The sequence below is a fragment of the Ammospiza caudacuta genome, chromosome 3 (genome assembly GCF_027887145.1).
Source record: "Ammospiza caudacuta isolate bAmmCau1 chromosome 3, bAmmCau1.pri, whole genome shotgun sequence".
Taxonomy (NCBI): Eukaryota; Metazoa; Chordata; class Aves; order Passeriformes; family Passerellidae; genus Ammospiza; species Ammospiza caudacuta.
In genome coordinates, this window is record NC_080595.1 from 81,627,540 (window position 1) to 81,651,218 (window position 23,679).

At 40.6% G+C, this 23,679-nt stretch overlaps 1 protein-coding gene across 1 annotated transcript in view; it reads right to left on the reverse strand.

Moving 5' to 3' along the window:
* LPIN1 (lipin 1) overlaps positions 1-20,334 on the reverse strand; it is a 49,161-nt gene extending 28,827 nt beyond the window's left edge. The window contains exons 1-6 of the mRNA XM_058801393.1: positions 20,254-20,334; positions 10,286-10,486; positions 8,868-8,963; positions 7,336-7,673; positions 6,859-6,978; positions 1,252-1,381 (exon numbers count right to left, since the gene is read on the reverse strand). Of these exons, the coding sequence (XP_058657376.1) occupies positions 1,252-1,381; positions 6,859-6,978; positions 7,336-7,673; positions 8,868-8,963; positions 10,286-10,477 (876 nt within the window). The 5' untranslated portion in view covers positions 10,478-10,486; positions 20,254-20,334. The remainder of the gene's footprint in view (positions 1-1,251; positions 1,382-6,858; positions 6,979-7,335; positions 7,674-8,867; positions 8,964-10,285; positions 10,487-20,253) is intronic.
* Positions 20,335-23,679: the final 3,345 nt, after the last annotated feature.

The following is a 23,679-nucleotide window of genomic DNA, read 5'->3' on the forward strand; positions in this document are numbered from 1 at the left end:
TGAGGGGGGAGAGTAAATCTGGGACAAACCATTTCCACAGGGGCTTTTTGGGGGGAGGGAAACACCATGTGATATCAGAGGAGAATCACATGAGGATTCAAACATACTTATCAGTGCAATAATACAGAACCCAGTGCAAAACAACTAAATAAACTACTTAGTGCAATGCAACAGAAAATAGCTCCCAAATTTCTTGTAATGTACACAGGGAAGAGACTAGTGCAGAGGAGATGAGACACCTGATATATTAAAAGAGGCCAGAGCTCCTCTAAAGAAATTACAAATTCTGGATTCCCACTCTCTTTTTCACTAATTACCAACAGAGAATTAATTACAACAGAGAATTAATTACAACAAATTACAATAGTGCCACTATAATTCTGGTGCCATTGCCAGAACATAGAAGTCTTTCTGAGCAGGATGTCCACTTCCCTGGCCTGCAATTTTTCCTCTTAATGCTGTGTGTAAGCCCATCTCTCCTGCAGCTCTCTGCAGACAAGCCAGCCTTCAGCAGGAGGTGCCAAACTCTGCACTATCCCAGCCCCCATAGTTGCAGTATTCCACTGAAACCTGACCTCTACCTCTCACACCCTGGTGCACATGCATACTCTAATGTGAATGCTGTGACTCCTCAGGAGCTGTCACAAGGAGCCAGCCAGCACCTGACCAGCCTGCAGTGTGGGCAGCTGCCCACAGTTTCTGTGCAGCACTGGAAATAAGGCTGCTGGCTACAGATCCCTCACCTAACTGGGACAAATGGCTCCAGGAGGAGACGGGCACCAAGCCAGTCCTATCAGCCAAGAGAACAGCATGTCTGCACATCCACAGATACAGAACTGCAGGTGTCTCTGGATACTTTTGTACTGAAGCAGCCCATTTTCATTTCTGTGAATCTGACTGCTAATACCAGGCACCTAATTTCCATTTAAGATAATTTATGGATTTCAGTGATTTAACAAAGGACATTGGGTTTGATTTTTTCTGTTTTTTAAGCTACTAATATTTAAACAACTGGGTCTCAGTTACTTCTTCATTTTCTACTGTATATCATCAGTATTGAGAATATCCATGCCATAAGGTACTTTCCTATACGTCCTATGGAGTAAGATTCAATTACCTTACATAAAACACTCTAATTTTAGGTAAAACCAGGATCCATTTCCTCTTCATCAGTCTGCAGTAGATTAAGCATACAAGCCCTATTAAAGCACAAGAGATGCTAGCAGGAATTCAATAACTTATGTTGGATACCTTTGCAGCCTGGGGTAGCTCTCCCCATGCCCAGTGCATGTGGGGATTATCCTTCAGTCCACTTCTGTCTGTAGGTTTACTGACTAATTCTGAGTCACTTTGAGGAGTAGGAGGACGTGAATCTGATGGGCTAAAGAAAAAACAAACAAAGAATGTTACAAAAGCAAAAGTAACCACAAAGCACTGAGCGCTTTCCAAATTGATGCCCACCAATATAAGGAATTGAAGACTGAAATAATCAAGAGCCAACTGAAGGTATGAAAGCACAGAAAAAATAGTTTAAAAGTTCAAGATCCTCTTACACTGACATTCAGAGGTCTCATCCCCTTTTCAGTAAGTGCTGTCAGAGAAGTAGTATTTGAGAGGCTGAAAGAGATAAATCAAGAACACTGGACCTGATTTCAGGAGGTTTTTTGTTTTCTGCATGGTAAAAAGAATGGAGGTGGTGCCAGCAGCAGCAGCAATGAATAATGTATGCAAAGTGCAGAAATTACTCACATCCACAAGACATCTTATCCTGACTAAGTAATACTTTAATCTCAGAAATCCAGTTGACTCCTTTCTAACTTGTTCAGCTCAATCATTGGATGGATGTTTATAAGGAAATAAGCAGGAGAGCTACAGAAAGAATTTGAGCCCTTTCAGCTGAAACATATTCAACAGTTTGTTTTGATAATTACTTGATAATAAATATTTATAAATTAATTAGTGAATTATCAGCTTATAGCATATTTTTAATGTGGTCAAGTCAAGAACGTGATGTCAAGTCAGTCATTAATAAATAATGAATCACTGATTTCAAGGACAGAAGGAAAAATTCAGATTATCTGCTCTGCCTTTCTGCATAACACAGGTCATAGAATCTCCCCCAGAACCTCCTGAACAAAGCTTGCATTTTTTATCTGAGCCGTAACCTGTCTCGGTATACTCATCCAATCCTGATTTAAAAACTAAAAGCAATAAAAGAATCCACAGCATTCCTAAATCAAAGGTGTAGATTGAGTTACTTTCATTCTTAAAAACAAAAGGCTTCCATCTCATGAAGTGCCTAACTCCATGCAGTTCAACAAGGCCAAGTGCCTGGTGCTATGCCTGAGACGAGGCAATCCCAATACAGGCTGGGCAGAGAAGGGACTGAGAGCAGCCCTGGGAAGAATTACTTGAGGGTTTTTGTGGACAAAAATCTGAGAGGGTGGTGAGGAACTGGAACAGGTTGCCCAGAGAAGCTATAAACTTCCCATCCCTGAAGACCAGACTGAATGGGGCTCTGAACAGCCTGGCCTAGTGGAAGATGTCCCTGCCCATAGCAGGAGGGTTGGAACGAGATAATCTTTAAGGTCCCTTCCAACCTAAATCATTCTGGGATTCTACAGTTCTATAAAAAAGCCAAACAGGTGTGAATATTCAGTATATTCAGAAAAAGATAAAGAATAAATCAAACATGAGGAATTTATGTAAAGGTAAAATCACAGAATGGTTTGTAATGTCTTCATTATATCTAGTTCAATCACCCTGCCATGAAACCAGGTTGCTCAAAGCCCCATCCAGCCTGGCCTTGAACACTTCCAGGGATGGGGTATCCACAAATTTTCATGGCAACTTGTTCCAGTGCCTCAACATCTTCACAGTGATGAATTTCTTGCCAGAAGTCCAAGCTTTCAGCTCACAGCCATTGCTCCTTGTCCTGTCCCTACATGCCTGAGTGAAAAGTTCCTCTCCTTCTTAGCTACTGGAAGGTGTTATGAAGTTTCCCTTTTTCAATGTTCTGTAGAGCCAGGTGGTAGGGAATTCACTGTTCACACCAAAATTACTTCACATTCACATCTGAAATAACAGCAACCTAATTATCTACAGTATTCACTGTTTTCAACTATGCAGTAAAATACACTTTGAATATGGACAGACAATAGGACATTTTAGTTACAGATATTTATGTTACCTAATTAAATTATAAAATTTATAAGCCATCTTTTTAGGGCCTAAGAATTTTGATTTCTTATCCGTCCTCAGGGTATAACCTATAATTTGACAGACAAAGGAATCAATACAATGTAATTTTAGAAGTATTTTCAAGCCCTAAGGATTAAAAAATTGCCTAGTGGGTTTTTAAACAATTTCTAAATCTTCCACTTAAAAGTTTGTAGGATTTGCAGTATGTTCCATATTTAGAGGCCATGGAAACCTGGGAAATCAGTAGCCTGAGTACTTCAGAAAATCTCAGTAGGCAATAATGCTCCTACTGCTGCTTTAAGCCTAAAATACCTAGATTTAAGGAAGCCTTGTCACTTCATGTCTTTCTTAACCTGTGCACTACAAACATTTTAACCTCCAAGATACCTATTATTTATCTAGAAAACACTCCAATCTGTCTTTGTTCAGCCCAAGCTCACTTACTCAGACACCCTGAGAGAACAGAGCTATTGCTTCAGCTTGGGTAGAACCTCTGCACTTTGCAGTAAGAAAACAGATCTGGGGTGGAAGAAAACATGGTCCTCTCCATAATTTTCCCTGAAAATACCGTTCCCTTATACACAGCTGAGTGGAGAAGAGCCCAAGCTGTTACTCAGCACTGTGACTTCTAATCTCAGAGACACAATGAAAGTACCAGAAATACAGCACTCACACGTGTGGGTATGTTAAAGCAGCAGAGCTCTGCTCTGTGAAGGTTCTTGCTGCAACTGCTGCCCAATGGTCTGGGTTTGCCTTGGGCTGAACTCTGTCTTGCAGTTCCTGTGTCCTTAAATTAAGCACTGACTCAGCCCAGCTGAAATTGCCTTGCCTTGCCTCAGCACAGATTGCTGAGATACTGCAGATCAAACCAGAGCCACCCATCCTGTCAACAGTACACAAAAAGGAAGGGAAACTTCAGGTATTTAGATCAGCATCTCTGATTCACATCCCACAGATGCTGAATATTTGTATCACAGTCCTATATATTCTTTAACAGCTGTGATTGCACTTAATCTAATCTAATGACAAAGAACAAGGAACATGGCCTGTAGTTGGCAGTTCTGCAGTAACAGACTACAATGATCTTTGTACTGTTTTGCACCGGAAGCAAAGAGATACCTGAAAAAGCAGCAATATGATCTGAGAAAAAGCCCAGTCTTGTGTGACAAATGGTACCTGTGATAAAAGATGATCAGAAGGAGAGGCCTACATCATGCACATGTCACAGCAATGACTGAGAACCTGTGAAGCACCTCTTAGGTGGCCATAATAGCATTCCTTACTTCACAAAGGGAAAAAAAAAATGCTGAAAGACCCACCAAGTATTTCTTATTTCAACAGCTGCAAACACAGAGCCTCAATCAGACAAGTTGCTACAGCACTTTAAATGTCTCTCTAGTCTGTAAGACAGTTGAATTCCAGAACAAAGTTCATGAAGCCACCCAGAGCACAGCACTGCTCCATCCTAACCTGTGCTCCTGCCCTTCCTTGCCATGAGAACATGCTAAGGAGAACAGTTTTGAACATCCCAGGATCTCACTTTGACTTGGTGCTGCAACATGATCAGGTTAAAGAAGGCAGACCTAGAAGCTGGGAAAACCTCAAGATTATCAATTTTGATACAGCTTTAGGCACCTAGTATGGCAACTATGTTGATATAAGCAATGAGTAATTTAGCCCGATGTATTACTCAAAGCTTTCCCAGCATTAATGGAGAATTGCAAAGGTCATATTCTACTACTTTAAATTTTTAACGTTGCTGTGACCTCTCTCCACTGACTTAATGGAGTGAAAGAGCTTGACTGCAGAATCTTGAGACTTCTTGAATTTAACACACAAAGTCTCTGTATCCACTTTTAGCTCTGTGGAAAAGAGGAATCCTACACTACTGCAAAGGCCTAGAGAGGGTTTTCTTTTGGCACAGGGCTCCTCCTATTACAAGGTTTGCATTTTTTATTGCTCACTTATTCTCTGAGGTTTTTGTTTTGCTTTCAGGAATCTATGCACAAGCAAACAACTCAGGAAAACCATAGGATAAAAATGTCATCAAAATATACACCGATTGTAAAAAGATATGTGGAAATGCCAGTCTTCAGAGGAATGAATTCACTAAGTTCTTCCTTTTGGGGGGTTTTATCATCTTAATAAACTTGATTTTTAACCCAGGCTTTCACTGACATAATTTTGCTTCAGCCATTCTCTTTCAATGGATGGTTCATCAAGGTACTACATGGTCCATCATTACTGCTACTCAATGCACACAAAGAAGCAAGCAGAGAAAGTGGTTTCCAATGTCACTTTCAAATGTCCGGGTTAGCAATAAGTATAGCTATAAATACAACAGCAGTTCACATAGTCTTAATGTGGTAAAAATGCAATAAAGTGTTAAAAGGATTAAAAAGCAGTCCAGAAAAGAGGGAGGACAACTGTTCTACCTGTCTGGAAGAGAAAAGTGAGAAGATTGTTGAGGACAAGAGTTAGATAGGCCTCCATCTGCTGGAACAGTGAGGAGAGTGGTTTGCCCTTTACAATCTATAGCCTTACTGGGCAGCAGAGCACGTGGGGGGAAAGACAGACAGGGTGTCATTATATTCACAAGGGCCAGTTAACAAACTCTTTGTGTATTAGTTACACAAACGCTGACTTTACATTGAGAGTTTTCAAAACCCAGGATACTGCAATCAAGAAACAAACAGAACACACAATTCCAAAAGCCATTGAAAGGGCAGGGTACTGACAAATGCTATCAGCAGCCTGGTGATGCCAATCACATTGAGCTTAACAGGCACTGGACAATGTTTCTTCCAGAATGCAATTCATAGCAGTTCCATTTAGCCATTGCCCTGAAATAATCTCCTCACACTCCCTTCCTCTGCCCCTCAACTACAGAGGCAGGATATCGAGGTAAGACTTGTTAGGACAAGGTCTTGTGAATATTGCTGCACTCCAGCAGTCTGCATGGGGGATGTGGAGCACATGTGCATGGGGCACACACACACAGACCTAACTGGAACTATAGTGCAATGCATTGAGCAAAAACTTGTCCCTTTTTGACAGACACAAAAAGGGAGGTCCAAACTGCTCTGTTTTGATATGAAAGGTATACACATGCATACAAATATACATACAGGAAAAAGTGAGCAAATTACTGTATGTGTTCTTTTCACACAGTGAAAATATCATATCTATGTTAAAAGCAACATGAAAAGCTCATTTTCACTTTAAAAAGTCTTATTTTTAATTCCTATCTGGGAAATTTTTAACAGGATTGCACTTGAAATACTGAAGACTTATAAACCTACATTCATTGAAGTCCTTACAGGGTGTGTGCATCAGGCAAATATTCAGATTGCACAAAACATTCCTCCTCTCTAGAGTATTTATATGCCAACAGTGACATTAACAGATAAAAACATTCTTCAGAATTTATGGACCTGCATTTTTATGTATGCGTTTGCTGTATCCAGGAGAAAGCCAACCCAATGCTTTGGTAGGCTAACTTATTGAAAATATAGAAGTATTCATCTATTAATGGTCACTGACCATGTTTGATATCAAAATCTTTAGTGAGACTTCATATAGTACTTGCACAGAAGACACTAATGGAAAAATTAGAATAAGGGTAATATCTAGAACTGTACTATCAGAAAAAAGTACCTTTTTAGAGGTGACCATTCTCCATCTGAATGAGCATAAGGTGCAGACTGAGAAAGCACAGAAACTGCAGGAGCCTTTGTGTCAGATACATCATCAACAAACACATCCGGAACAGGGATCCTAAACAGGGGGAAAGAAGTGACATTTAAAAAACATTTGGTTACTGAATTTTCATATACCTCAGCTAACAAACCCTATGGCAGAGAAAAATTAGTACAACCTGAACTAAAAGGAGATAAAGAAATGTTATCTGATTCAAACCATCTAGTTCACAACACCATAGAGAATTCTTATGTTTTTAATGTCATTTTCATTACTTTAATTATTAACATTCCCAATATCTTTCTAGCCTAAAGCTTTATTTTTCAAGTAACACCTTCATCAGCCATATGTTCTGACTTAGAAATTACTGCTAGAAGGCATGGACTGGAACATTAACCCAGGCTTTCATTACATAGCTCAATTCCACTATGATACCTTGAATTGTCCAATGGCTCTTTTTCTTCCTCAGAGCTAATCTCTATGGGAAACATATCTTCATCTTCTGACGTGTCTCCATGTGTGTCTTCTCTTTTTAAGCTGTCTATTTTATGAGTTGACTTCCTCCTCTTCTTCCTCCTTTTTTTCACAGAGCTACAGACTGGAGATGTTTCAGTAGAAGGCTGGGATCCATGGGCTTGGGGTGGGACTTGTGAGGATGCATTGGTGTCCAGGTTTCGTATCCTGTCTATGGAATTCCTCTTCAGCTGGGATTCCATTAAGGCAGTCCCCTCAGACAGAATGGGAGACGTGGAGAGATGATAAGGAATCACCTCCTGAAAAAGAAAAAATTCAAATCATAAAACATGTTAGCTCTTTCACCACTCATACAACCAGCAACCTATGCACAAATTACCAAAATTTTAATCATTTACTCCTCGGAAAAATAACAATGATTTGACATGGATGCTCATTATGCTCCTATGGCATATGGAAATTTTTCCATAGCTGCATCTCCTTAGACAAACCAGGGACAATACTCTTAATACAGCATCCTCTGTGCATCTAATATTGGTTATGGCATACATTTCTGTCCACCTTATGTAAGGTACAGAGCAGAAACAAAATCTTAGTTTAGAACCTAAACATTATGTAAAATACAATTCCCCTTCACAACACAGATGACAGATAGCAGTCAGAAAGGTCAGTGGTTTGTAATTAGGTCACACAAACACCCTACTATTCAATCATATATATACATCTCTAGACATTCATGGAAGTATTTCCAGCAGTTTTCAGTCACCAAATAACTTAACACACAAAAATTTTAAAGGTACAGAGATGCACATTCACAAAATCTCACCTGATACTGGTAATATCATACTCAGCACAGAAATTTGAACACTCATCTACTCCAGACAGTGAAAAAAGTTATTTGAGATATATGAAGAAAAATGCCTGCAAAAGTTTTTTTACATTACATTACATGTGGACTACTCAAAGTTACTGTGACCATAATTTTTTTGGACCAGTATTTAACCACAGCTCAACAGCAGACATTCTCATTTAAATATAGCCCCCCATGAATGATAGTTGTGAGATCATGTTTATGAGAAGCACCAGAATTAATGTGGGCACAGATGTTTACAGAGCATGTGCACTTTTACTGGCAGTCTGGTGCATATGTTCAAATTAAAGATTTCTGAAAAAAAACAGGTCCCTGGACATTAATCTCTTGCAAACAATTTTGAAGCATGTGAACTCTGTCATTGCCATTTCTGTTCACACATTGGCATACAAATGATTTACTTTTCACTCATGTGAATACCTTCAGCTTTTTCAAATCTCAAATTATAAAAGCCCTAAAGTAACAGCAAAGCATTAAATTTCCATAGCAGAATATTGTCCAGAAACTTTCAAAACTATTAAATGGATAAAAGCATATTTTTCAACAAGATTGTTAAATCAAAACTGACTCTGAAGAGCCAGCATCAGATTTTTAATGAATTAAAAGTAATTTTCACTCTTACCTGATCATTATCTGTCTCCTGTACAAAAAAGGCCTCCCCATTGTCTCCCAGTTTCATGTGCAAATCTACAGCCTCTCCATTAATTTCTATATCAACCTGGAAAGAAATAAATACATTTCTATATGAAAAGAAAGTTAGTCCTACTGCTGGCACTGGGCAAATGCTTCTCAGGGAAGTGTAGGAAACATTACACTAAACAGGAAATATTGACCTACTCTTTTTCTTTCAGTACTCCTTCACAAAGCAATCAATTACAAAAATGTTTTTCAAACTTGTTCAGCTCATTGATACCTTGCTCCTCTACTCAGAAAGGTTTATAGTCAATACATAAAGTTCTGAATCTTTTTAAATGCAATTCTGAATACTTCATTTGCCAAACAAATCTATTTGCTCCTTAAATTCATAGCCTATTTTTTAATTGTGCTAGAAGTACTTCCAAATGCAAATTAATATCTTAATACGTTGTCTTAATATGTTGTCTTAATATGTTGTCTTTCTAATTAATTAAAGAGACTTCTCTTTACAGTATGAGAAACACAAATGAGAAAAATAATTCTATATTCAATTCCTGAATGTAAAATTCCTTCCACACATTTATCACATCACTGTACAGCCCTAACTATCTCCATTTCTTCTCAGGAAGATCTCTCTCTTGACTATAATCATGCTTGCCACTAACTCCATTTTCACTGTAAATTTTTTGGAGACTTGCACAAGTCTACAAGTCTGTTGCAGGACACAGCACATCACTGGCACATTATTATCTTTCAGCATTTACCAATTCTAAATATTGGAATTTCTTTCTGATCTAAGTAAGAATTGAACAATGTCCATGCTGACTTTAGGATCTTTCTGCAGAAAATTCTAGCTGCATTAGAACCTAGACTCTACTGAGTGAAAAATTACTTTCTAAAATAATCTGTCACACTGGTAACTTCACATCTGATACACTAGCAGGTCACTCAGATGAGTTACTTTTATTTCAAGATCCTCACTGGTTTTTTCCAGCTTCAGTTAACCTCAAGGTTCTATTATCTGAAAATACTACTTCACTAATATCTCCCTTTTTGGAACTATCATTGAACATGTCATTGAACAAAGAAAGGGGATTTAGTGAGTCACTAATGAAATCTAGTATAGTTTCAAATTAGCACATTTGAAATTTTGCTTTATTAAACATAAATATTACAAACTTCATGGCTAGTTCCAGTTTTTATTATAATCAATGTCTTACAAATTATGCTCTGAACTGCAAGAATCAGTAACAACCATTTTAATTGAAGCTTGTCTTAATTCAGGCTCTTTATAAAGGGTGTCTAAAGGAAACCTCAACTAGCAGACCAAAGAACTTCAGTAACTTCCATGCTCTTACAGTTAACTCACAGACAGGACATATAAAAACTGTCACATTTTCTTACCACTTTCTCCCTGGAACGCAGAACTCCCATTTTCCCGAAGCGAACGTGGAAAGGGGAACACTGCAGATTTCCGTCTGGCTGACGTACCACAATTATATCTATACATCCTGACAGTGTGGCTGGGTTTAGACCCTTATAGAGCTCCTTCACAGTCACAAACACTTGTCCTGCTAACTGCCCAACGTAATTCATGGTTTGGACCTGAAAGGCAAAAGGTGCAACAAATTGGATTTTGATCCCTGCTTTGTATAGTGGAGACATTTAAGAGAGAGAATCCTGCAGTGGGTATTCCCCTGTTTCACAAATTAACAATTTTGCACAGAATCAGAATTTCCCACCTAATTTATTCACAGCATGTTTGTAAAGAGCTATTGAAACACAAAAGGGATCTCTCAAGCCAGAAAATAGTAACAACTTTCAAAAGTTCATTAAAATCAGTTCAATTCAAAACCACTGTCAAACTTTGAGACTCTGAAGCTCAAATGCCTCCAATTATTTCTGAGGAGAAAAACATTACTTCCAGAATAACATCTCCTCCTAACATTTATTGTGGCCTCAACACCAGAAATACTTTTTTTTTGTGTATTTCCACAGGCTTTTAAAGGAAGGGCAAGTGAATAGCTTTGAGCATATCTAATTTTGCACCACACTAAAGGCAAAGTCTATTTTCTCATCTTACAGCAATTTCTCCCATTAAAAGGTTATTATAATGCATTCAGACATAAGTTATGCATTAAGGTTGAACACTGTTTCCTAATTCAACTTTACTTTTCTTGTTTCAAACAAGCCTTTTCAAACAGTATCTGGAGTTTTATTAAAAATTACACTTATGTTGATGGCTGAAGTGCTTTGCTTTACTTCCCCTGCTCCTACATTTATTTAGCATTTAGTTTGCTGCTTCCACATTATTAATACATGTCCTGTTCAATATATTTAGTTCCCCAGAAATTACTAACATGCATATTTAGACATGTTTAAAAGATAAAAAGTCTTTCAGTGGCTCTCAAAATATGGGTGAATTTAAGCAGATGCCTTCCTGAACAGCATAGGTTTTAAACACTTCCAGTGTCTATTGTTTTCAATATTTTTCCAGCCCCTCTTGCAGATTCCAAGACACTAGTTTCATCAAAGTCCTTGTGCACACAGGACAGAGCATAAGACTCACACACAATTCTTTGCTAGGCTGTACTACAGCACCTGGACATCAACAAAAGTAACAGTTGCAGGGCAGGCAATGCTGAAACTCCCTCCCATTGAGGGTGATGAGAACAGAACTGAGCTCAGAGCCTGAGACAGTCACTGCACAGCAGCAGCATCTGCTACAATAGAGACTCTTTCAGCTGTGTCCCTTATAAACAACAAAAAAGATGCATGAGATGCTGTAAAATGGCTCCAAATGTAACTGTGATTTACAGTGATAAACAAAAGACCATTTAAAGAATACCATGAAAGCTCTAGAGTAAAAAAAATCAGAAATTTAGGAAATGCTACAATTAAGGCAGTTTTCTTCCATGCATTGCTGTTCTAATTAACTAATGTACACCTCTGTTTTTTTTCAAAAGTCCCTCTACTTTGTGTGGACTGAGGCTTTGCTTTCTTCTCTGCTTCTGTTGCAATACACGGGTCAGGACACAAACTGTGCTCTGAAGGAAGAATTATTTATGGTAGTCATCACTGCATTGTCCCTGAAAAGCAATCACGGTTTCCCCATCTGACAATTGTGGAATGAAACCACAAAAAGATGAAGACTAAAACTAGGCACTACCTTTAAAAAAATCTGTTTTTTTAAAATTGTTTTTGTTCCTGATTTTCTAAGTATTCAGTGTATGAGATGCTGTCGTGGTTTAACCCCAGGCAGCAACAAAGCACTGCACAGCTACTCTCTCACAACAATTCCCCATCCTGAGCAGGATGGGTGAGGGAACCAGAAAAGTGAAAGTGATAAACTTCATGGGCTGAAATAAAGACAGTTTAATGGGACAGAAAGGGGAGAAAGTAATAGAAATTGTAATAATAAATTATAATAAAAAGAACAAAGGAATTTCAACATACAGAGCAAGTGATGTCCAGTGCAATTGCTCACCACCCACTGATCAGCTCCCAGCCATTCCACAAGCAGCAGCCCATGGCCAGTTTCCTCCCCCAGTTTATTCTGGGCATGATGGTCTACAGTATGGAATATCACTTTGGCCAGCTGGGATCACCTGCCCTGGCTGTGTCCCCTCACAATTTCTCAAGCTGGCTCCTCCAGCCCTGTCACTGGCAGGGCACAAGCCACCAAAAAGCCTTGACACAGTGTAAGCACTGCTCAGCAACACCTAAACCAGCAGTGTGTTACCAACGTTATTCTCATCCTAAACCCCAAACAGCACTATACCAGCTACTAGAAAGAAACATCTATCTCAGCCAAAACCAGGACAGATGTTTATTAATGGAAGAATAATACCTACATAGTGTTTGGAGAAGTGAGGGCTGTTTCTGCACAGCCCTCAATTCAGGCATCCAGAAAGTGCCACCTACTGAAAAACCAATACACAAAAACTTCATGGCAATTATATTCCTTTCTCCAGCACTGAACTGGAATCAGCACTTCTGGGCTCCTGTTATACACTAGAAACATCACCTTCCTGAATGCAAATCTAGTGACAAGCTGTTTCACAGGGAACAGCACTTGAAACTCACACCACATCCTATGCTGTGTCACAGAACAACAGGCTGGAACAGACCTCTAAAGGTCACCTGGTCCAAACATCTGTCCAAGGCTGCCCACAACCTTGGTGCTGCAGAGTCCTCAGTGTCTTCAGGATGGAGATTTCTCAGCCTTTCTGCTCTCCTGATCCTATGTATCCCTTTTCTTCACGATACCTAACCTGAATTTCCCTTGTAGCAGCTTGTGCCACTGCCTCTTGTCCTACCACTGTGCACTTCTAATATCCCAGCTGTTTCCTCTATACCCCCCCAAAAAGTAACTGAGTGTTCTGAAGAATAAACAAAACTAGTTCTCTTGGCCTCTGCTTCTAAGTCATAAGGTCTTAGCCCCCTAACTGCCTTGGCTCTTGAAAAGTTACTCTTAAAAAAGTTGGTATGACACAGGAACAAATCAAGGTTCAGCCTCCAGGGTGACAGACATAAGCAAACTTTTTAAATTACCCCTTTACTGTGGAAAAATACTTCAGTTTTTACTGGTGATTTTTTCAACCTAAAGCACAAAAACAAACACATTTCTTATGGAGCTAAATTAAATGCAGATACAGCTACAGCTGGGGTCAAAATTCCACAGCACAGTTCACCCCAGTTAATGCCTGGTCTGCTGAAGTAACAAAACTTCTAGGTGCAAAACAGCCATGACTTCCTTGGCAGAGAAGAAGCTGCTGGGACAGTCTTTATTATAAACCCCCACTATGTGGCAGACAATCCAAACAAAAAGACTCACACATCCTCTTCACAAGTTACACCAGCTGGGCTCCTAAAATCCTAAACAGATAATTTTGCAACTATTCTTGCTCACAAGAAGTCTTAGCTACTCTGCCTGCCCTGTCGTTGGACACAAAGATTATTTTCATACTCACAAATTAGAAAAGGTAGACATCATCCACAAGCTCTGAGGCCAAACAGCTCAGCACAGCTTGGTTCCATACACTGGCAATCTCTTATCCCTTACACTTCAAAAAAGTGTCACATTCCACCTGTGAGCTGGTAGTGGACATTCCTCTCAAGCTGGGCTGGACCTGGCATGTGCAACAAAGTCATTGTGGAATTCAAAGACAGACTGGGAGACTGATCACACAAACCCCAGTTCCCCAAGAAACCTACAAAAATGGGTTTATTTTTCAAATGTAGGGAATAGGGAATAAAAGATGCAGTAGTTAAAATGGGGAAGAGTTCAGAAATCAGACTCTGATGAGTGCAGGCCCTCTATCCTACCTTTTATACATGCCAGCCAAAGCTGAGATTGCTTGGAGTCTGAGGTTTGTGAGTTTGTACTCTGAATATAAAGCTGATCTGTGCCATGTCAGCACTCCAGGAAACCAACACTCCTCAAACCCCAGAGGGACAGGATGTGGTTTTGGAGCAATACTTCACTCTGGCCACTCCAAGAAGTCGTTCACTTACTGACCAGGCAGCTGCAACTTCAGCAGTAAACAGGAGTTTACATCATGGGTTACACCCCCAGTGCCTCCTGTTCATTATACTCAGTTTAATAAAACTCTTGCTCTCATACCATGCTAGTGGACATAGCACAGAATATTTTTTTGTGCTGGGAAAATTCAGAATCCTTTGATCTAAGCTTGCAAGTGAGAACAGTCTGTACTGCTTCTGTCAGGATTCTCAAATGATTTGAGTTTTGTTTTTTGCCAGAAGACATTTCACAGCCCTACATTTTGCATCTATTATAAAATTAAAGGTATTTTCTAGTATAATTTTAAATGTAAATCTAACTAGCATCACCTCCCAGAAAGCCTAGAAAATTTCCAACTCTTTTGATTGTTAAAGACAAGCAGCCATTTTTCAGAATTTATCATCATGTGGAAAAATACGTAAAAAGTAAATAGCTGGTGATCTCCCTTATTATTAACTGATTTATTAATTTAGCAAAGATTGACCTAACAAAATAAGTAATTCTTTAAAGTCCCAATCTGCTGGATGCCACAGTAAGATCAAACACACTGTCATCTAGATAATCCACTTCTTTCATACAGGTACACCAGACTATGTCCTCATTCCACTGGAAAAGCCAGTAATAGCACCCCCTGTGGCATGGATTTGGTTGCTTGTTTTTCTAGGGATTTTTTCATAGCTCAGCTCCTCTCTTACAATTCCATCTTTCTTTGCTGCCAATTTTCAAAATAAAACACTGAAAATTGTAGGAACTAAATGCCTTTCTCCTTTTTGTAATATCTGGTGTCTCATCAGGTGCCACAACATTAATGAATAATAGATTAGATATCCACACATATCCAAATTACTAAGGGATGCAAGTGCTATTCAACATGCTCTAAAAACAGACAGTTGATTTAGGTGGCATGCTGTAAGGGTAATTAAAAAGTAAACCACACTTCCTCTGGAAGATATGAAATTTCCAATGCAGAACATTTTGAAAACAGGACAAACATTTGCTGGGACTGGTTTAAGGACAAGCAACTGCAACCTTTGGGAAAGACATTGTTGCTCCGCCTGTGCCCAAAGCAGCAAATCCACCCATGTCCCATCACAGACCTGACCATGACAATCTGGACATCTCTACTGAATCTATTTAAATTTCAAAATCTGCTTCTGGTAAATTTCAAAATCTGTTTCTTTTAGACACAGGCCAATAAGCACTCTCCCAGCAATTCCAAGGCACAGCTAAGGAGCTAAGATGGACTGGGCACTACTCCATGGCCAGTTGAGAAGCAGTCACCTTCTTTTAAAGTTTTACAGAGCTTTGTAGAATAGATGGTGCTAGCTGGTCTGGTCACCAAGAATGAGCTTTGGCAACATTTAAGTCTCTTTCTATGGGGGGACAAAATATAAGAAAATAAAGGTATTATATAAAGTAATATTACCCCTAGGAGTTGATAATTGGTGGGCCAATTATCAAAGATTAGGAACAGGCCTGACTTTACCAGGCCACAGCTGTAACCAATGAGAAGAAGAGTGCTATAAAAGAGTGGGGTGGGTGATTGAGAAGGGAACTGGGGTCAGTTGGCTGCTTTGTGAAGAAGAAAGAGGCAGTGCTTGGGGACACTGCCCAGGAGAAACACCAAGAAGGTAGGAAACTTTTGTGATAAGGAGACAACAGTATGGAACCCCTGCAATAAAATGGCAACATCTTTTGGCCCCTTCTCTAAGGCTCTATGTACGATTGTGGACTGGCTTTGTAGGCCGGGAGAGGAAGGTTTACAGCAATGGTATGCATAGCACCAACAAAAAAAACCCCGCAAAAGATACAGAAAAATATTTTAGCTACACTTTTAATACCTGATGTGATGATGAGATCCTGGTCCATGGCTGAAGTGATGGGCATAAGCACAAAACAAATCAACTTTCCTCCTAAGAACTTCCATATGTGTTGTGAAATGGTGAAGGGAAGATAAAAATTGATGGGCCAGTGTTCAGTTAAAATACATCAGTGCACCTCTGCTGCAGACACCAAAACTATGACAATTTTACAAACTGGTCCATCTGGTCCCCTCACCTGCCCTTGGTTTCTGTTTTGAAGATGTAAATCTTGAGAGACTGTACTATCTGGGAATCAGACTATGGTCCCTTCAATAAAATTATTCATTTACAAAAAATAAGTAAATTATAATACTTCAAAGTTAGTGCTTATGAACACTCTTTTACTGCATATCAAGTATTTCTATTCTTGACTCTGAAACAATTCAGTTTTGTCTGCAGTACTAAACACTTAATCCCTCTACTGCAGCTAATGGAATTTTACTATTAGCATATTCCTTACCATGAAAAACAGTTTCAGAGGTTATGTTCGAAAAAAGATTCATGATAAAAAGGTAGGGAAGATAAGAAAATATTTCAGATGACATTTCTCTGGATGAATATTTTCAAAATTAAGCTTTGCCCTTCATGTCTGTGCAACAGCCATAGTAATGTTGACTTCTTAACTATAAAAGCTGTAAATAATTATCATTCTATTTTTTTTAAACATGTACTTTTGTTTATTAGTAAGCTGTCAACACATGGTAAAGTCACTAATGCTGTTTGATCATCACATTCAAATCCCTTAGTATTTTAAGCCATTTCAGGTAGGAAACTGAAAATCATTAAGAACTCTCAAAAGCCTTTTTCTTAACTACTTGTGAGTTCCTATATCAATCCAACCTAAAGTCACTGCCACGAATTCCCACCCTACCTTTCTGAGTGAGTGCCCAGGCAGAACCCCAAAGAGGAGCCATGAAGACATTGCATGGGACTTTGGGAGACTTTAGTTTACAGCTTCACTTTCCTAAGATCCCCTCATAACTTTGGGCAAGTTACTGAGGCTTTGATCTCAGAGGGTGCAGCTCCCACTGGCTGCAAGCAGGGTTGACCACTGTTGCTATATCCCAACTGCAGCAGGCCAAGCTCACCCAAGTGAGACACAGACAAGCACTCACTTTGCATATTCCTTTCTCCTGGGAAAGGAAACCTGGACACATGACCTGAAAGGGAGCCATAAGCAGCCATCACCCCAGTTTGGACAAGTTGCTGAGGGAGAACTCTAGAGCACTCTGCTGAGCAGTGTGACTTTGGTTGTTCTGTAAATAGGAGGGCAAACTCTGTCCAAGTCCAATTATACTCACATTTGTTCCAAACTTCTCCATAGTCCCAGCTGATGGGACAGACCACATTCCTGCAGGTGATCTGACAGTACATCTGGTCAGTAGGGAGACAGGTGCAGCTCACTTGTCCCACATCAGAAAGCAAAATTCAGTGTGTGGCTGGCTGTACTCCACAGTAAAGAGCATTATGCTTCCTGCCAGTCAAACCTCCAGAATATTTCAGGGTTGGGATTGTTCTGGGCTTAATTCTATTAGGAACTATCTGACTTCTATTCCAAGTTACCAAAGGCCAGTGCCAAAAATTGTGACTTCTTACAACAGCCAGAGAGTCAAATGGATCAAATGTCAAACTTATCTTCCATGCTGCCTGTCCCTCTAACCACCCACTCACAGACATGGACTTTGAATATGACATGACTATTCCTCTGGTTCTGGTATTGCACTGTATTTCAAATAGTTAAAACTTTGCTAGGTGCCATTCTTCATTAAGTCCCTGTAAAGGACAGAATATTTTCTTGAGAGCAGCTAAAATCAAAAATTCAAACTGAAGACTCAAAACTTGTATGCAATGAATCCCCACGTTCAAACAAACCCCAAAACCCCACAGTCAGGGTATCAAACTGGTACCCAAGAGTCCAGGAAAAATTCTTTCAAGGCCAGCTGAAGGGTACAACCACAGTCCCCACAGCAACCTCCCCACTCTCCTAAATCTTGCCCTTCTGTCAGCACTGAAAAGTAACACCACTAAAGCCAGAAAAAATAATTTCTAGCTAGATCAGTGGGATGATCTGACTCACCACATACCCATACAATTGCTATTGCCAAACAAAGAGAGAAACTAAGAATCATCAGTGCACAGTACAAGGGACACCTCTTGAAATTCCAGGCAGTCCTGAAATTGTATCTCAAGACTTGTCTACTCCTTTCCCATAGACTTCTTGAGACCACATTTCCCTTGGTCTCACTGTACCTTAACTTCCCAACTGTGCAGTGCTTCCCTCCTCATGGAAACACTTTGAGGGAACGTACAGAAGGACTGGACCCCTTTGGACTGACACTGCATAAAGGAGTTCAAACTTTACAACAAATTTAAAAGTACAAACTGATACTTGAAACCAAGAACTTTTGAAGTAGCTGAGAAAATATGGTAAGTCATGTATTATGCTGTCCTGTGCTACCGTTCTGATGTCAGTGAGGGAACATAAATCAGCGTGAAAAAACAGCAGCAGTTCTACTTATACAGACACTTCATGTGACTTGGCATGCTTTCTCTCAACAGGATTGGAAAACAAATTTGTTCATTTGACTCTATAGCTAATCTATATTTTCTGCATTTTTAGAGTTTAAAGTAAGCTTTTACTGTATTTCAACTGTGTGTTCACAGATAAACAAATCTGTGCATCTGCACATGCTCAGGTATGGAAAAGAGTCAAAGACTAAAACTTGCCCAACTCCCTTACAAATAGGCCCCACTGCATCCAGTAAGCAGATATTATCAGGTAGTCTGTATCTGTGTTATTGACTTGGAGCTATAAGAAAAGCAGATATCATCTAAAACTACTAGAAGCTATTTCCATGACTTTATGTCTAAAATCATAACATATTTATATTGAGTATTTTCCATCTGATTGCCTTCACTGTTTCCCCATTTTTCTCCAGTTCTCTTCATGGAAGCAGGTTCATTTTACTGTAATAGGAGTTCACCTATCTAACAGTGCGCTGATGACAACAAAACCTTACGTGTGTACACTAAGCATTTACCAGTGTTTGCTTCCTCAGACAGCAGAGGCAGGGACACAGATAAAGCTATCCAGAAAATAAACCATTTCTAAACACCCTCCAGACTAGGAGCCAAATAAGAGGTCAAAAGATGTATCAAGGCTTATGACTTTACGTGTGAAAAGACAAATGATCTGCTAGATGGTCTGCAATATCAAAACTGGGATACTACCTCTACACAATTCCTTTATTTGTCAGGGGTAACAATATTGCAGTGTTTTGTCTCCTCCCCGCCAGACACATTTGCTTTTAGTTTTGCTTCTTGAAGGTAGAGGAGATATTCTAATCAACAGAAAAATAAAAACTGTTGGGGGGGGTTAACATAAAAAAAATACAAAATATCTGAAAGTTTAGTTTCCCGTGTAGTCATTGCATTGCTGCGAGCCGGGCTCTACTATGTCATTAAATCCCTCTGTCCTGTTACTGCTGTCGTTATTCAGGCTCAGGGAAAGTATTAGTGAAGCAGGGGTATAATGCAGCGATTTGCATCAGCAGCTGCCAGGCAAAGAGAAGCAAAATTCCTAGAGCCAAAGGGGAAGCAGCAGCACATAGAAGGGCACTGGCCACTACCAGCTCACACAGCTCGGCGGGGGACGGACCAAACCCGAGATCCCCACGCAGGGTGCCTCCCTCTGATGGGACACCTGGAAAGCATCACATCTTCCCTCGAACCCCGCGCACAAAGCAGTGTCCAGCCGCGATGCGCCCAGCAAGCCGGGCGCAGCTGTCACTGCCCAGAGCCATGCGGCTCCGCAGGGAAAGGCGGGCAGGGGATGCGAGCAGCCTCCCGGAGCCCCGCCGGGATGCCCAGGCCGGACGAACCCGCAGCCTTCAGCGGCTTCCGGCCTTGCTTGCCCTGCCCGCGGGCAGCCGGAGGAGGAAGGGCCTCCCTCCTCCCGCAGAGGCCGCCAGAGCCCCGGCACCCACCTCTGCCTCGGGCCGGCTGCCGCAGCTCCGCTCCACGCCGCCTCTGTGCGCGCCGCGGCCGCGGGACGCTGCGGGGCCGCTGGGGCCGGCCGGCGGTGCCGCCCCGGAGGAGGGGCCGGGAGGAGGCAGCGCGGGGCCCGGGGAAGGCGCGGCGGAGCGGGGGCACAGCGCGGCCCGGCCAGCCCCGCCCGCCCGCCGGGGCCGGAGCTGCCGCGGGCCGGGGCGGGGCCGTGGCGCGCTCGTGTGGGGTGATCCTGCGGCCGAGGTGCTGTGGTGTGGGGTGATGCCGGCGAGTCAGGTTCCTAGCTGGGGGAAACGGAGAGCGGGAAAGGGAATCGCTCGGCTCAGGCAAAGCAGAGGCACGGCCGCGATAGGCGTCGCTTGGGCTGCCAGAGCCTGGCATTCATCGCCATCGGGAACACGTCTGTCAGCGTCAGACGCTTTATCGCTTTAAATAAATGCGATGAAATAGAGCTTTTCCACCTGATAGTGATTTCCTTTTATGTAAACCGTATTGTAACCTCTCTTTGCACTGACCGCCTTACACAGCTAAAAAGGGAAGTGGATGTCCATGTTAAAAACAAACTGATGAAGGAATCTTCCAGGCCTTTTTGAAGTCTTGTTTACAGAACTCAGGAGAGGGTGGTGCTATGTCCATTACAAATAAACAGGAAACGGAGTAACACGGAGGAATAAAAGGTGACAAAGATTGCACAGAAAAAGAAAAAAGCCAAAAAACAAACATACAAAAAAAACCTGACCAAAAGGTCATTATTGAAGCACTCTGTTAGTTTTAGGCCTGACAAAAACAAAAACTTGAGAGATGGATTTCCAGCATCTCCATGTTGTAGTCCTCAAAATGTCCATGCAGCTGAAGCTTGAGAAGAATAATTAGTAATTAGAGAAATTAAGCCTTCCATTTCTGTTAAATTTTTGGTTACACTCCAAAGCAATCTTAGTAGAATCTTCTCTAGGTTATCACCAGATCATAATCCTTCAAATTGTTTTTCTGTGACACATCTTCCTTCTGTAGCTCTCTTAGTTCTCTCTCCACGTTGGCCAGTCTTTGTACAGCTAAGACAGAGCTATTGAGTTATAGAACCCAATGCAAACTCACAGACTCCAATCCTAACCTCTTGTTCTCTCCTCCATTCCTGGTTGCACAGCTTCACTAATGAGTACACTTCAGTTTAGAACAGAAAAGTCAGTGAAGACAGTTCCTGCCCAGGCATGACAAGGAAAGGTGTACGCTTACTCCCAAAGAGAAAGTGATACACAAATGCAGTTTCATTTCCCAGGCATTTCATATCTAATCTCCTGCCAGTGGGCAGTCAGTGGGCAATGAGAAATGCTGGTAAATAATCCCATGCCTGTTAACAGAAGAAGCTTTATCTGTGTTGACTGTGGATCCTACTAGTGTTCTGCCCACCGCATTTGTGCAGAATACAATCCCATATTGTGTTCCCTCTGAGGGAGTGGAAATCTCCAGCCATCACCATCCGTGTTAGGTGGGAGGACTCCTCTAACATATTGGTCCACTATGGTCTTCTACTACTATGCTAAAGTCAAAATATGTTCATAACATACTGAATCAAAAACACCGTCTTTCCGCAGTCTCAACAACACCCACCCTTCCATGCTTCTTTCAGAAATCCAGAAGCTATGTTCTCATTTTCGGAAGTACTGTATTGTGTTTAGCTACTTATCATGTCCAACCATCTGCTGCTTGATGTAATAGCCCACAGAATAATGCTCTACAGTTAAAATTATTCCATGTGCAAGGTCATGTTTTCTCTTCCTACAGAGCAGAGTAAATACTGCCACAAAACACACAAGATGTGGGAAGTGCCAAATGCTTGCACAGCAACAGTGAGCTTCCTTTAACAACAGGGCACCATCGTTCTGTGCTTTTTCACTCTATTCTTATTCATGGTGCGACCAGTGTACAGAGTGGTATTCCTCAGATTGCTTCCTTGGAACAACCTCTGCCAACTCATTCTGAAATCCTCACTTCAGCTCATAACTGTTCCCAATTATTTCTATCTAGAGGACCAAGCACTGGTACATAACCAGTACTTTGAGATTGTCCAGGCCTTAGCGTGGTCATGGCTCTGGATTTAACTCAGCCCAGTGCAGAGTTTGGAGGATAGTATAGGTCAGGGATGGTTCCTAAAAAATAATCTGGAGTTACCCACAGACTAGCTGGCAGAGGGAGTATAGCCCTAGAAAAGGCACAGTCCCTGATAGTGTCATTTCCAAAACACTCTCAGGAATGATGAAGTTCTGAAGTATTATTGTTTTCTTCCTGAAAGGTTTCACCTTTGACAGGTTTCTTTCTGGAGGCATTGTGTTGGTCAACAGATGTTTGTTTACCAAGGTTTGATCTAAAACTGTCCACAAAATTTTGAAGGACCTGCTCATGGACATTTTTCTTGCCATTCCTTTGATGGTCAATGTACATTAATTCATTATTACCTAACTCTGATTCTTGTTTCAAAGACCTTATAACTTACATATTCACTCTGTGTTTGTATAGTTCTGGCACAGTGGAGTGCTAGCCTATGATCTGGGCTCATAGTTACGATGAAAAGACACTTATGAAGAAAGTTGAGTTGTGTAGTCTTCTAAATTAATAAAACTGGGTTTAAAAAGAGTTGACAAGCACAGAAGAGTTTAATAAAATCCGAGAACAGATTCCTATAAAAAATTATGCAAGTCCACGCAAGGGGGAAAAAAGCCTTCAATTCTATTTTAGGACGCTAGATTTTACTAGCAAAGATGGTGCCAGTGAGCAAAATAACCATTCAAACCATTGTGCATTAGCAGTAAAGTCTGGCTTTTCCCCCAATAAAACTAGGGTTGATGTTCAGGCACACAGGACCTGGGTTATGAATGACTGCAACTGTTAATGAATGCCCAATGTGCATGTAAAAATTATTCAGTAAATAGAAAAGATAAGCTTTTAGCTTTTAATTTATAATTAACTCATGAGCAAAGATGGCTCTGGAGTCGTGCTGACTTTCTTTATATAAGTAATAAACTCGGAGTAGCTCACATAGTGTAAATTAGAGTTGATCTAGTTTTATTCCAGTGCAAACATCAAAAAGCAGCTTGACTGGCTTTGTAATTACCTGATTAAACATCTCACCATCCTAACAAAGGAATTTCTCTCCTAACACGAGTAGATATTATTATACAGTACCTACAGCTGCCTCTGGTAAGCTACTGAATTTTTCCCCCCCTTTCTTTTTCTCTTCCTTTTTCCTTCAAGTTCAGTTATCTACTACTTCAATTCATCCTTCATTTGAAGGCAAAGTAGTGCAGGCTGTTGCAGCTTGTAAATACTGGCATTTAATCTGCCTCTAAGTGCTTGATTGGATACCAATTTTTAAAAGTACATCTAGATGTTACTTAGTTGCAGAGATT